This window comes from Balaenoptera musculus, chromosome 14, assembly GCF_009873245.2.
Source record: "Balaenoptera musculus isolate JJ_BM4_2016_0621 chromosome 14, mBalMus1.pri.v3, whole genome shotgun sequence".
NCBI classification, from domain to species: domain Eukaryota; kingdom Metazoa; phylum Chordata; class Mammalia; order Artiodactyla; family Balaenopteridae; genus Balaenoptera; species Balaenoptera musculus.
Window position 1 is genome coordinate 13,291,915 of NC_045798.1, and position 14,267 is coordinate 13,306,181.

At 39.9% G+C, this 14,267-nt stretch overlaps 1 protein-coding gene across 2 annotated transcripts in view; it reads left to right on the plus strand.

The window, feature by feature from the left end:
* MED13L (mediator complex subunit 13L) overlaps positions 1-13,274 on the plus strand; it is a 295,113-nt gene extending 281,839 nt beyond the window's left edge. For both annotated transcript variants that reach the window (XM_036874359.1, XM_036874358.1), the window contains exons 26-31: positions 1,980-2,138; positions 3,437-3,613; positions 5,173-5,330; positions 7,986-8,147; positions 10,015-10,127; positions 11,145-13,274. In XM_036874359.1, the coding sequence (XP_036730254.1) occupies positions 1,980-2,138; positions 3,437-3,613; positions 5,173-5,330; positions 7,986-8,147; positions 10,015-10,127; positions 11,145-11,277 (902 nt within the window). In that variant the 3' untranslated portion in view covers positions 11,278-13,274. The remainder of the gene's footprint in view (positions 1-1,979; positions 2,139-3,436; positions 3,614-5,172; positions 5,331-7,985; positions 8,148-10,014; positions 10,128-11,144) is intronic.
* Positions 13,275-14,267: the final 993 nt, after the last annotated feature.

A 14,267-nucleotide genomic window follows, 5' to 3' on the forward strand; every position in this document is an offset into this window, starting at 1 on the left:
TGAATTGTGTGTGGCTGTGTTCCAATAAAACCTTGTTTACAAACAGGTGGTGGGCAGGATGTGAGCTGCGGACCGTAGTTTGCTGACCCTTGCGTTAGAGTGTGCATCTTATTTCTTTACATGAAACTTATATCCGGTATTTGTGGAAACCCTGAAATAAAACCCCTGATACAGATATAACTTGCCTTGTAGTAAGTGTAGTAAGTGCCTAAGTGAGTTAATTATTAGGGTTTAACAGCAGTTTATACAAATATTATATAATATATATGTATAATATTTATATTATATATAATACATATTATATAATATGTATTAATATGTATTAAGTAAGTGTTTTCTTAGGAATCTATTATACACAGAATTTTTTTGTATTAAATTATACTGTAGACCAATAGAAAATATTATCCTTTTCATTTTTAAAAGAATATTATACTTATAATGAATCTGTATGAGTAGCCTGGAGGTCTAATACATCAGGGGATTCATCATTTCATTTCTGTCAGAATTCCTATCTTCTCTCTTAGTATGCCTTTTAGTCAATCTTATTTCTTAAAGGCTTTGAGCTACTCTTAACCCTTGGGAAAAGTTAGAATATAATAGAAAAGAAGTAGAGGGGATAAAAATGTAGCCTAGTAGTCTAGTTACTTGGTATTTTGGAAAATTATTAAAGCCATCGCCTTCCCTTTTATGATTTTTTAGAAGGGACATACTCTTCTTTCTTATCTCTTGGGGGAGAAGAATGTAAGTGTGACTGGGGGCTCCATCAAAAGACTGAGAGAAAATGTACTTTCAAGGAGTAAAAACACGGAGAAAAGCCTAGTGTCCAGGACATCAGCTTCCCAATCTACAGTTTCTTCCTTTGGGGAACTGAGGTCTGCAACACGTTGCATTTCTGTGGGGCAGTATCAGATGTGAGTCCACAGATTTCAGAGTCAGTTTTGTGAGTCTCTGTTCTTTATCACCAGTGTTTGTGATAAAAATAATCATACCGTCTTCTCCTTCTTACTTGGTTTTTATGTACCGAACTCACTTCTCTTTGGTATTTCTGTGATTTTTAAAAATACTCCCTCCTCCATGTTCCTTGACCCTTTTATTTCAGCCACTTCAGTTCAGTGTTCATTAGGAATATGAAATGTGAAAGTTTTTTTTTTTTTTCCACGTGCTTTTTAAGGGGAGAGCAGGTTGTTTGAAAAAAGTTTGTGGAGGTAGAGAGGTGGAGTGGTGTTACATCAGTGGGATGTGCCATGACAGCAGTGTATGGCTGCAGTAATGTGACGTGCTTCATGTGTGTCGGGGGTCAAAATAAAGGGAGGACCAAGTGCTTCTCAATTCCCGGAGTAACATTACCCTCAACAGTTCTGTGAGGAGACATAGTGCCTTTGTTTGGAGGCAATAAACAGATGATAGAAAGAAAATTTGTGGCACCTTTTTAATCTGAACAATTAATGTGGCATCATTTGGAGCACTTTACTTGCACCCATTGCTTATCCGATCTTTGGGCATGCCAGGAAAGGGTCCCCTTCGTTTCTTCTGCTGCTTGCGTTTCATGAAACCACCAATCTACGTTAGCAGTAAACAAAACTGAGGTTCACCCCAAACTGTGCTCTCTTCTGAAGAAAAGTGTTCACAGGGGTAGTGAAAGAACCGGACCTGGAGAAGGAGAAAGGACAGAACATACTGGCATCACCATTGAAAAGTATTTTAAGTGCCTAAGTCTGCCCGGGTCTGTGCCGGACTCACAGGTCATTTCAGACATGATTTCAGTCTCTGTAGTCGTTGGCCTTTGTTTCTTTGTTAATGAAGTGTAATCGAGGTCAAGTAACATTTTCTTTGTAGCAAGGAGGGGAACCTGTATAAAGCCATATTCCCTTCAGGGCCCAATCCTAGAAATTCAATTATCAGGCAAAACTGGTAAAATGCTCAAACCTCACATCAATATGAATTTCTGAAGACTGTGTGATTGTGATATTTGATTCCAGATTGGAGTATCCTCCTTGGAGAATGTTCACTACAGACAATCAGTAAACGGCTCAAGGACGTGTGCCGGATGTGTGGAATCTCTGCCGCAGACTCTCCTTCTATCCTTAGTGCCTGCCTGGTTGCCATGGAGCCCCAGGGGTCCTTTGTAGTGATGCCAGGTAAATCTCACCAGTTTTGTTAATTAGGTATCAGAACAGTTCCGTCCATTCAATCTTAAGTCCACACACAAGTATAGAATGTATCTTTGTTATCTTTATGAGAAAAAATTGTACTTAGGGCTCAAAATGGAAACCATTTGGTCTCTTCCAAGGGGAGTGGTTTGTGATTTTATTATCTTTGTTGACCATCACTTGGGAGAGAGCCCAAGTCCTGGGTGTGATTGAGAGCTCTTACAGTCATGGCGAATTATTTGACCCCAACCTGTTGTTAGTGTATGAAGTTCACCCTCCAAAAGTGACTTAAGTGGGCACCAACATGATATGTATTTTAATACCCTTTTGAAGAAAGGTATTTGATAGACTCTTCAAGCAGCCTCAAGAGGACGTTTAGAGTCTCTCTGTGGTTGAGGATGAATGTGAAGTAGACGGGGTAGAGCATTGAGCACAGTGCGTGCTAGCCACAGTAACTCAGTAAGTGCCAAGATGTGGGCAGCCGAAACATCATGGCCACAGAATTTTTTTAAAAACAGCAACTAAGCTATTTTATAATTTAATAGCTAAGCAGTTTTATATTTTTTAAACCTGTTTTTACCACCCAGGTATTTCTTTGATCAAACAGGAGACCCTTGTCCCCTCCCTGTAAAAATCAACAGAAGTGTTGTGGTATGAGAATGTGGTTGCTTGTGGTCAGTCTAGAGAGAGACAGATGTCTGTACTGGCCTGCTGGTCAGACCCTGGGTTCATTGTCACCTGCACCAGTTGGGCAAGTTACATCATTTCTTTGTGTTCTGTCCTCCTCATGAAATGGGGGTAGTAGTTCCTACCTCTGAGGTGTAGCTTTGATGATTGAATGATATGATATGAATAAAGAATTCAGTACAGAATCTGGCATGTAGTACACATTCAATAAATATTAGTTGTAACATTTATTAGTTGAATGGTACCATTTCTACAGAATTGCATTGTTTGGGAGAACAGTCCGTTATAAATTATTAGCAGTCACAGGAGGAAAGAAAGTTTTATTTTTAGAAATACTTCTTATTTAAGTAATTAAAACATATTTGATCGACTCAATCCAATTTTTTCTTAACCTTGCCAGTGTGAAATGTGGCTTGAGTTATCATAGCTAATCTGCTCTGAGTCAGTTTCTTGAAACTATTTAGACAAGTGGGCTCAACTGTGAATGTGTATCCGTCATGGCAGCTGTGTCAGACTCACATCAGTCCAGCTCAGGTCATTTCTGGAGTTGTTCACTGCTGCACAAAAGGCATTGATACATTTTTTTCCCCCTTTTTAAGATGCTGTCACAATGGGCTCTGTTTTTGGCCGAAGTACTGCACTGAACATGCAGTCATCTCAGCTTAACACCCCTCAAGATGCTTCTTGTACACACATCTTGGTGTTCCCAACATCGTCAACCATCCAAGTGGCTCCAGCCAACTATCCCAATGAAGATGGGTTTAGCCCCAACAACGGTGAGTGGAAGACCCTGTATGCATAGAGCGGCTCCGCTCCCTCAACAAGACACAGTGCTGGAGTAAAGAGTCGCTGGGCCGCTGCAGGTTCTTCTGTGTCGTAGTGAACAGCATATGAAATGTGAAGAGGGAATTGAAGGTTTGAGAATCTTTTTGGTTTTGAAGATTTAATTTGCACTGTTGCCAAGACCAAATAAACACTTTCCTCTCTTGGGTAATTAGCTTTCTCCTGTTTTTCATTAAAGGCAAAAAAATAGTATCTGCTTGATAGTGTCCTGTACATGGGTGTCACTCTTTCAATAAAGATTTCTTGATCTGATTTGAAATGTATGAAGACTGCTAGGCAGTATGAAGATAGCACCTGTCTTTAGCTGATCACTGGGAATCTAACTTGCTCTAAAACAACTCCTTATTTGATTAGTCTTGAAATTTTTTTTTAAGTAATTTATTTTTGGCTGTGTTGGGTCTTCGTTGCTGCGCGCGGGCTTCTCCTTGCGGTGGCTTCTCTTGTTGCGGAGCACGGGCTCTAGGCACGTGGGCTTCAGTAGTTGTGGCATGCGGGCTCAGTAGTTGTGCCTCGCGGGCTCTAGAGTGCAGGCTCAGTAGTTGTGGCGCCCGGGCTTAGTTGCTCCGCGGCATGTGGGATCTTCCCGGACCAGGGCTCCAACCCGTGTCCCCTGCATTGGCAGGTGGATTTTTAACCACTGGGCCACCAGGGAAGTCCCCTTATTTGATTATTCTTAATAGATTTTTATGGTTTGAATATCTTAAGGCATTTGTTAGGCAATGATTATTTATAAACTGTAAAACGCTCAGTATTATGCAGCTGTTTGCATTGTTTTTTGAAGAATTTTTAGCAGCTACCAACATTTACTCCTGTTAAACGGGAAGGGTAAAAGGATACCGTCCTCTGTGTGTGTATATAGAAAACACACATAATATGATCACAGTGTAATAATAAATACAGAAAAAGAATCAGCAAAAATGTTCATGGTGATTGGGTTTCCCCTTTTATACTTTTCTTTCCAAATTTTCTGCTGTGCGTGTACCTTACTTTTATGATACAGGAGAGAGGATTTCTTAACAAAAATATCATGCTTTGATCTGCTCGTATAATAGGCCTCCAGTTTGAGGGCAAGTTCACACTTATTAACATGCATTAATTCAGCCTTAAGTATTTTAGATGCTAATTGGATGCATAGATGGTGTCTGCTGTTTTCTTGGATGGTGTCAATTTTAACTTTGTTTAATAATTAAATTGCTTCTTTAGCTAATGTTTTGCCTTCTTTTTATGTGCCTTTGGAGGCTGTACAGAGTGTGGAGTTTTACGTTCTTTATTTCTCCATTCTGTTAATACTTCACATTAGGAGATCATTGGAGAGAGTACAAAATGCAAGAATAATCTGCAGCACCTTGAACCCAGTGGGCACGCGTTAAGTCTTACTAAGTTGTTAACAACACATGCCTGTAATAGTCATAGGCCAGTAAACCATGCATTGGTTTAAATTGGGGCTATGGATTAGCTTTTTAATTTTTGTCCTTTTTTTCTCTCCCTCTAGATGACATGTTTGTTGACCTTCCATTCCCAGATGATATGGACAATGATATTGGCATATTAATGACTGGGAACCTCCATTCCTCTCCCAACTCCTCCCCAGTTCCCTCCCCAGGCTCTCCTTCTGGAATTGGTGTGGGCTCTCACTTCCAGCATAGTCGGGTAAGGACGACTTGAAATAGGTTGTTTAACACCACCTCAGCCTTCAGGAAAATCCTCTAGAAGTGCCGTCACCTTTTACTACGTGCACCTTTCTTCCTGATGGTCTTGGTCCCTGGTACAAGAGAAGTAAGTGTGGGACCGTGACTCTGTAGTTCCATTTTGAACAAAGCCGGAATTCTAAAGACATGTTATTATTATTCCTGATGAATGTGCTTAATCAGAATAGTCCCATTACAGCTGCAAGGGTTTTATGCAATTACTGTTTTTGAGCAAAAATTAATTTTGGTTGTTTGCTGCTTCCCAGTTATTTTTTAATTTTTTGCCAGAACAGTGGCTTTTCAGAGGCTAGTTCAATAACCCTGCTTATTTAACATGCAGAGTAACTGTGTTAATTGAATAACACATTGTTGATGGTTAATTATTGGGAAAGGAGCTTAACTGGTCTTGGTTTATGTCATGGTGACTTTATTTAGGCACGTTAGATGTTCTCTGTAGCCAGCTTGCAGGAGTGGGAAGAGCCCACAGGAGGCTGATTTTGGAGAAGTGTCCAGGTTAATACCAGAGTATTAAGGAAAAAACAGAGCTTACAGCTAGTTTCATCTTTAAATATCCCAGGATATTAGAGGTGAATTAGCAGAAGATTGAAGTGTTAAAGGTTCTGCCATCAGCTCACGTTAAGTTTCTTTAGAAGCTGGGTAATTCATGCCTTGTCACTGTATTACACTTTTTACTTAAAATGTTAAGAGATTGAGGGGTTAAGACAGAAAAATAGCTATGTCTAGTATCTTAAACTGGACAAGTATAAGCAACCTGCTTACACTCATTAGGCACAAAGACGTTCTTCGAGGACTTAGGTTTCTGTTAGGTGGGACTTTTATTGCCAGCCCTGAGTTCACTGAAGGACAGTCTAGAGAAAAGAAGATTGAAAACTTTACTTTCAGAGAAGATGAAACCAGGGAAGGCCACCTCAGTGGACTGCCCTCATGTTATGCCTGCCCCCTAATTCTCCCTTCTGCAAGGAAGGGATTGTAAATGTGTTTATTTCCTCCGGTCATTTGCCAGTTAATGACAATTTATTGGTTCATTGGAGATTGTTGTGATGGGGACCAAGAACACAAATTTTACATTGGATAGTTTTAATTTAGGATTAATGTGAATTCTAGAGGCAAATAGCATTACAGCTAAGAATGCATGCCCTGGAGCTTGATAAACATCACTCTGAATTACAGCCGAACATCTTCCTAGCTTTGTGACTTTGGTCAAGCTTACTTTACCTTTCTCAGCCTTAGTTACCTTATCTGTGAAATGGAAATAATAGCAGCTACCTCCCAGTACTGGTTTTTATAATTTAGCTCCTCCGATAACAAAGAATTGGTAACTGAAGTGTAGTGTTTTAGTTTTGTGAGAAACAGAGGCGTGCTTTATTTTCTCCCTTTGTTGGCACCTCGAGCCGTTGAATGTCACACTTCAAACAGCACTATGCTGAAGCTGGTCAGGTGGCCTTTTCTAATCCTGAGCACCTGCAGCCAGGTGACCCCTGAGAGGCTTTCGGCGTTTCCTCTTTCCGAACCATTAAACATTCTTTGATATCCAGTTAAGAAATTACCACAGGAGAAAAAATTTGTTCAAGGTTGCAGTAAGTTTTTATTTTTTAACCAACTCAGCAATGATACAACTTGGTGTAGTAGTTGAGGATTTTTTTCTTCCTTGAAACAGAAGGCTTTTGAGAACAAATGGATTACTTATTATTGCTTTTGCATAAAAGGTACATTTTCAACTCTTGAAGCTAGCTAAAAGAGTCAAAGACAAGGAAAATGTCAACTGCAGAAACGCCCGGTAAGGCTCTCACGGGAGTCCCTTATTACCGGGACTGCTGTAAATTGAAACAAGGCTTCTTCAGGAGCAGATCTCACGCTGCTGGCAGGTCAGATACCGGTGAAGTGTTAGAACGTTATTGACAGTGGACAGTCAGGTGTGCGCGTGTATTTTTGGTTGGTTGCTGGTGAAAGAGCACGTGGGTGTGGTGGTACCTTCAGCTGTCAGATTCCACTCTTTCCATTTTTAGTTTATTAATTACCTAATAATGCCACGGAGCAGATTTTACATTCTGCAGAAAAGGAACCAGAGAAAATAAACCTGTATTTACTTGGCTGGTGTTGTTAGTTTTACTGGTACCTTCTGCCTGAGCCGTAGTTTTCATCAGATATCTGTGTGTGCAGCAAAGACACTGCCTCCCCTGTTGACCTTTCTTGGTCAGTTGACATTTTGGTGTGAGATGCTGCCAGGAAGGGGATTAGTCACTACAGTGTGCAGGGAGAATTGATAAAAAGTTGGGTGAAGGTGGTCAAAAAGTACAAACTTCCAGTTATAAAATAAGTGTCCTGGGGATGTAATGTATGGTGACTTTAGTTAATAATACCATATTGTATATTTGAAAGTTGCTGAGGGTAGATCTTTTAAAAGTTCTCATCAGAAGAAAAAAAAATTGTAACTCTGTATGGTGGTGGATGTTAACTAGACTTATTGTGGTGGTTATTTCCCACAGTTAGTTAGAATCATTATGTTGTACACCTGAAACTGAAAAAGTTGTTGGTTTTTTAAAAAGCTGTATTTGGTAATAAATGCTGACCATGCTTTCGGGACTTTGTTTTTCAGAGCCAGGGAGAGCGTCTTCTTTCCAGGGAGGCGCCTGAGGAGCTGAAACAGCAGCCGCTGGCCCTTGGGTATTTTGTATCGACCGCCAAGGCTGAGAATCTCCCCCAGTGGTTTTGGTCATCGTGTCCCCAGGCTCAGAACCAGTGTCCCCTCTTCCTCAAGGTTGGTTTGGTGTCGTATTTGAAGTTGGGGGGTGAGTGACGTATGCTCAAAGTCAGTCTTGGTTAGAATTTGCCTTGGGCACCGTAGTCTTATTCTGCTCCCGACTCTCTCACATCTACTTAAGAGTCTGAGGGTATGTTCATTACAGGCAGAGGTGGAGAGCAGAATTTAGGAGAGGAGCCCAAAACCGTGTCACAAAGAAATGAATGACCGGCATTCACCCAAGGAGGAGACTTCACGCGGCTCAGCGGACACATCTAGGGTGGCCATGTGGTTCTGTATAAGCCACTGTGGTCAGGGAAGTTACGCCGGGGGGCGGGGGGGGGATAATGATGACTAGTTGTCCTCTTCCTCCACTGCCACAGGCAGTCAGCGTTCCTTTTTCGAGTAGGGCAGGAGTCAGTCAGCTAAAAAATTCCATGTTTCTGCTTGCGCCTTCCTGTATATTTCTTGGAAATTTTTAATCCAAATTAAGAGTTAAAAACAAAAGATCTCTCACTTCCAGTTTGGGTGAGAGAACCTAGAATGAAATCCATGGATTGGCAAAAAGCCAACGGTTTGACAACACACTGTTGGCAGAGCTGTAGGGAGATGGCCCTGGTACGGTGGGAAGGCCAAATATTACAACCCTGCACATTTCCCTTTGGATTCAGAAGTCCCACTACAGAGTAATCACTAAGATACACACACGTACACATACATACACACACACACATAAATCTGGAAGGTTAAAACCAAAAACAATTGAAGTAATTTTATTTTCCTGATGACTTTAACATAGTATTATGAAATCAAAGAATTTATATAAAAATCCATGCAATCTCTCAATTAGAATTACTAGTCTGAACCTAGATTTATTTATCTTTTCCTCTCTCTCTAAAAAGTGTACACATTCTTTAGCTCTGTTTACTGAAAAGGCTTAGGAGCCATGATAGCCTAGCAGCAATAAACACCTTTATTGACACAATTATGGTTTCTCAATACTGTTTATCATTCAAAAGAACCAGAGTTCTTTGAGGAAATGACTGATTCCAGGGCTAAAGTAAGAAATATTCAAGGTGTACCTGAGACATCTTGTCACGCCTAAAAGCAAGGAAGCTACCAAAGATTATTAGAGTCTTATCAAAGGACCCAGTAGCCAACTTGGAGGGGTTCCCATTGCCCAGGGATGGGATCATTTAGTCATTAAAATGAACAATGGTGGCAGTAGATTGATATCAATCTATGGGTTCATAGTTGTGCTGAAAAACAAAACATTTATACGTCACCTTTTGAAGCTGCCAGAGCAGCAGCTCATTAATCAGAAAATCAAAAAGTAAGGAGAATCAAGCATTTATATTGCCTCTTCTTATATTTTACAATTAATAAAGTAAAACTATACTAAAACTATTACGTTAAAAATTGATGGGGAACTTTATAGTAGATGGACCGTGCTGGTACCTGCTGGATCCAGGGATCTGTCATATTACTGCTGATGACAGCAGACATCAGGTGCCTTTGGATGTGATACTGTAAGAAGGGCACAGCGCCGGTTATGAAGTACGGGGATCAGGATAGAAGACCACCACCACGACACAGTCAGCCACATCCCGACTGTGGAGCCTTCTACAGATGAAAACCTGAAGAGGGACGCTATTTAATTATTTGCAGTCCATTTGCAAAGCTAGCTTTTTTTTCTCCTCTACTCTAGGATATGGAGTTATTTGGGATCACATTGGGGTTACTGAGCAGCTTAAATTCATGGACTTAGAATAGAAGCCCTGACTACAAAGGACTTTAGAGAGCATCTCCTTCTGGTAGACGTGGCCTTATTTCTGCCCCATGGTTGACTAGACCAGGAAGGTAACTGTCTTTGTTCTTTCACCAGGCTTCGCTGCATCACCACATTTCTGTAGCACAGACAGACGAACTTCTCCCTGCCAGGAATTCTCAGCGGGTTCCACATCCTCTTGACTCCAAAACCACGTCTGATGTTTTAAGGTAGATTCAGACCTAGGCAACATAGCAGTACAGTTTGAAATTATATACTTTACTCTTGTTTTTCCAAGGTGTTTTAATTAAAGTGTGGTATTTGTGGAAGAGGTGCTACCTTTTGTGCAGTGGAGCACTGTCTGATTAGCCAGTGAGAGCCACATCCCCCCAATACCTGCATAGGACAGACAGTGTAGCATACTTTGTTAAATCCGGCAGTTATGTGCAAGTACAACTGCCCTCGCTTCCCATTCAGAGGAGGCATTTCATGGTGATGAAAATAGATCAGAATAAGGGGGTGGATAGTTAGAAGACAAAGTCTGGAACTTAAAGCACTTGACTTTGGAAACATTTTCTGCCCTTCCTGACATAGATTATGTAAATAAAGTTAAGTAAAACATAAATTCCATAGCTGGGAAATACCTCCCAGAATTGTCTTGTACTTTAGCAGGCTGTAAACATTCTTCATGTACCTTGAGAAAATATGCAAGCTTTTCCTAATGTTTTCTAACTCTTAAATGATTTGGAAATTATAGTTAAAGCAAGAACCTACCTAATCTACATGATTTTGGCTTCCAGGGCCTCTAGAGCAACACTGTCCAATAGAAGTATAACGTGAGTCACATACAATTACTATTTTAATGTGGCTACTAGAAAAATTTTAAAAAGAAATCAGTGACGTTAATTTTAGTAATAAGTTTATCAGTTATGTAAAAACGTGATAACAATGTCAAAATATAAAAAATACTATCATTTGAACAGTAATAAATATAAAAATACTCATGAGCTATTTTCCATGCTTTTTTAAATACTAAGTGTTTGAAATCCCGGTGCCTGTTCTCTATGTACAGCATATCTGAGTTTACGGAGTGGGGGACCGGTGGCTGCCATATTGGGCAGTGCAGGTCTAGAAGGAAGGGGGGACATGAGGAAACGAACTCTGGGAAAGAGCCTGGGGCAACCTATGGAATGACATTAGGGCTTCTGTCGTGCCTGGTGCCCTGACCCGTGTGTTCTCTCCGGCAGGTTTGTTTTGGAGCAGTACAACGCTCTGTCCTGGCTCACGTGCAATCCGGCCACCCAGGACCGTACCTCCTGCCTTCCCGTCCACTTTGTGGTGCTCACTCAGTTGTACAACGCCATCATGAATATACTCTAATCGGAAAAGCACTTGTTCTCTCTGGCTCAGTTCCTTCTCCCCGCAACCTCAGTCCAAGGAACCTGCTACACTCTGCAAATACCCCACTCCCTCCTCTTGAGACCACTCTGCACAGTCCTGCACTGTGATTACTTCTCAGCAGGCACATGTCATTTCTGCAGTGTTCATTACCAGAGTGACTCACAGACACTTCTCTCACGGACCTGGAAACTTCCACAAGCAGTGACTTTCAGCCAGTGTTGTGGTGTGTGCGGCCCCAGACCACTGGGCCACAGGAAGTTTTTTGTTGTTGGTTTTCAAGAGGGAAACAGAAGAGACAGTATCCTTTTGCACAAGAGTCTGTGTCTTCAGTCTCTGTTTAATAAGGGCAGTTTAGCCCTCTGGATGAAATCCTCTAGTTATTGGTGTATGGCCTGTGGGTTACCTGAACTCCATAATCTGGGACTTTTGAACAAGAACCAGCTCAAGTACATGATTTCATAATGGGGTTTCTGTCTCCCTAGTGCTCCCATCTAGATTGGCATGAGTGCTTTGGTTGACTTTATACCTGTGTGTAGATACAAAAGGTCTGGAGACATCTTCATTTTGTTTATTTATTTTAGGTTGTTTTGTCATATGGTGTTTGTGACTTTCTTTTAATTTTTTTAATTCGCAAGGACCAGGTACAGTAGCTGAAACCCAACTCAGATCCACCATAGGATTCTTTGACTACATACCTCTGTCCTAGAAGCCAGAAAAGGAGTGAAAACAAATTGGGGAGATCCTGCTTACAAGTAATATATTCAAAACCACCCAGCAGTAGGTTTTGTTGAGAATAAACTGGGTAAACATTCTGCCATATTCCTTATTAAAAGTGGCCAGCGTTTCATGAAGGACAACATTTTTATACAGAAGGCAGTCAAGCTCAACCCAGAGCCATGGAGGCAAGTACCTTCATTAGTTTTATATAGTCACAATGGAAATATATTTTCTAGTGAATTCTTACTGAAAGCCAGGTCTCTCCTCTCATTAGATCAAAAGGGACTCATGTATATATCACAATCGAAAGTGTTGGCTCATAAAATCAGTTATAAATATGGTAAATTTTTTCTGGACCATAGGAATATTATTTCAAAGAAATATTCAACTTAACCATTAAATTAGTACTTGAAGTTGAGCCTTCGTGGTGGGACTTTTTTAAAAAAACATGCCTTTTTAAATCATTAAGGCTAATTGAAGTATTTTATCCAGGCCCGAGAGGGTTGTCTTTAAGACTCCATTTCTACCCGTACCTTGCTGTGCGTTTCTGTCTGAGGGCAGTGGGCGTGGGCTTGCCTCCCATGAGCCGCTCTGGTCAGGCTGTTGAGCTCTAGTCATCTGTGGAGAGAATCATGCAAATTTTAAAAGTTCTTCCAAGAGACTTCCATATTCTGGTTATTAACAAAAAAAGGAAAAATGTAATAACTGATATGATTTTGTAAAAGTATTTTTCTTGAAATAATCTAACGTTTAAAACATATTAAAAAAAAAGTTGTGTGGTGGGAATGTGAAAGCAGAGAAGTAACTTGTAAATGGATACTTTTGTTCTCTGTACCACCAATTGGGGGGGAGGGGTCGACTTTCGCAGTGTATAGGTTAAAAAAATCTGATATATCAAACCATTTGTATCTAATGTGTACAGTGTAAAATTGACTTTAAAAATATTGCAGTGCTATTTTTTCTTAATCAGAAAGGAAAAATTCTCAAGGCCTTTTGAAGAGCATAAGATGATGAAGATTGTAAACTTGTATAAAATTATCTTGGTGAGAAGACAAATTGTAAAGTAGATATTTGTAATCTTTTACCACTTTGGGGTTGCTTTTTTTCCCAGAATTCATCAGAACTTTGAATTTTTTTTTTTTAATGGGCTGTTTTTAATGCAGGGGCTTTTCTTCCCTAGAAACCCAATTCTCAGCAAAAAAAGAAAAAAAAATACAAAAAACAAAAAAACCCCTACAAAAATTAAAAAAAAAAAAAAAGGCAGCAAAGGGTAGTTTTCATCTGGTGTCTTTTATTTAAGTTTTTTAAGTTAAGAAAAGCTGGTGACATATTTATACGTTTTTGTGCAAAAATAAATGAATGGCAATAGATTTTAAAAAATCTTATTATGTACTTCTGTGTGAAAAAGTCTGTATAATATTTCCCTTAAATATGCATTATTTTACTTGTGAGTTTTTTACTGAATTAATCTGAAATGTACAAGCCCTGGATTTGCTACAGAGTGAGAACTTATTTTATTTTTTTTTTATTTTTAATTTTGGAAATTCTGCAGAAATCAGAACTCTTACCATGGTTTGAACTAAAGAGGGGAATGGGGGAGGGGAGAGGGGTGGGATTGTCCAGCATGCTTGTATGTATATTTCAGAACCTTTTTTAAATGTAAAAGCTGTACATTTCTGGGAAGTTCTGAATTTCTTTTGTTTCCTTTTTTTCCTTCAAGCATTTTGCAGTGAGCTTCTTTTATATATAGCAAACAATTTGAAAGAATACAAAAATATGTGAAGTTCATTTAAAAAAAAACTACAGTATAGCGCTGGTACAGTACACTAAAAGACTTTGATAAAAAGAAACAATACTAAAAGGCCTCCATTTTAAATGTCATTCATATATACCTTGTGAATGAGAGCTATATACTTTTACACACTTTTTTAGAGGAATAAATTATTGAATTACTGAAACGTTGAGTGGCTTTTTTCCCCTTCCATCCTGCTTTTGTAATGGGAGTGATCTACGCCTATTCAAAAGGTGTTAAGTATTATGGATTGAACAGTCCTTGACCAGCAGCCTGGCTCTACCTTCCAGAGTAAAGTTTTACTCCCCTGATCAGCACATCTCATAGATGTTCTCAGACGGTTTTCCCATATTCCAGGATACAAGGGCATTCCTGGATCAGTTTTAGCGTGCACACACACACACACACACACACACAGAGCATTGGATTTGGAGCTCTGGTGTTTAGTTCCTTAACTGTT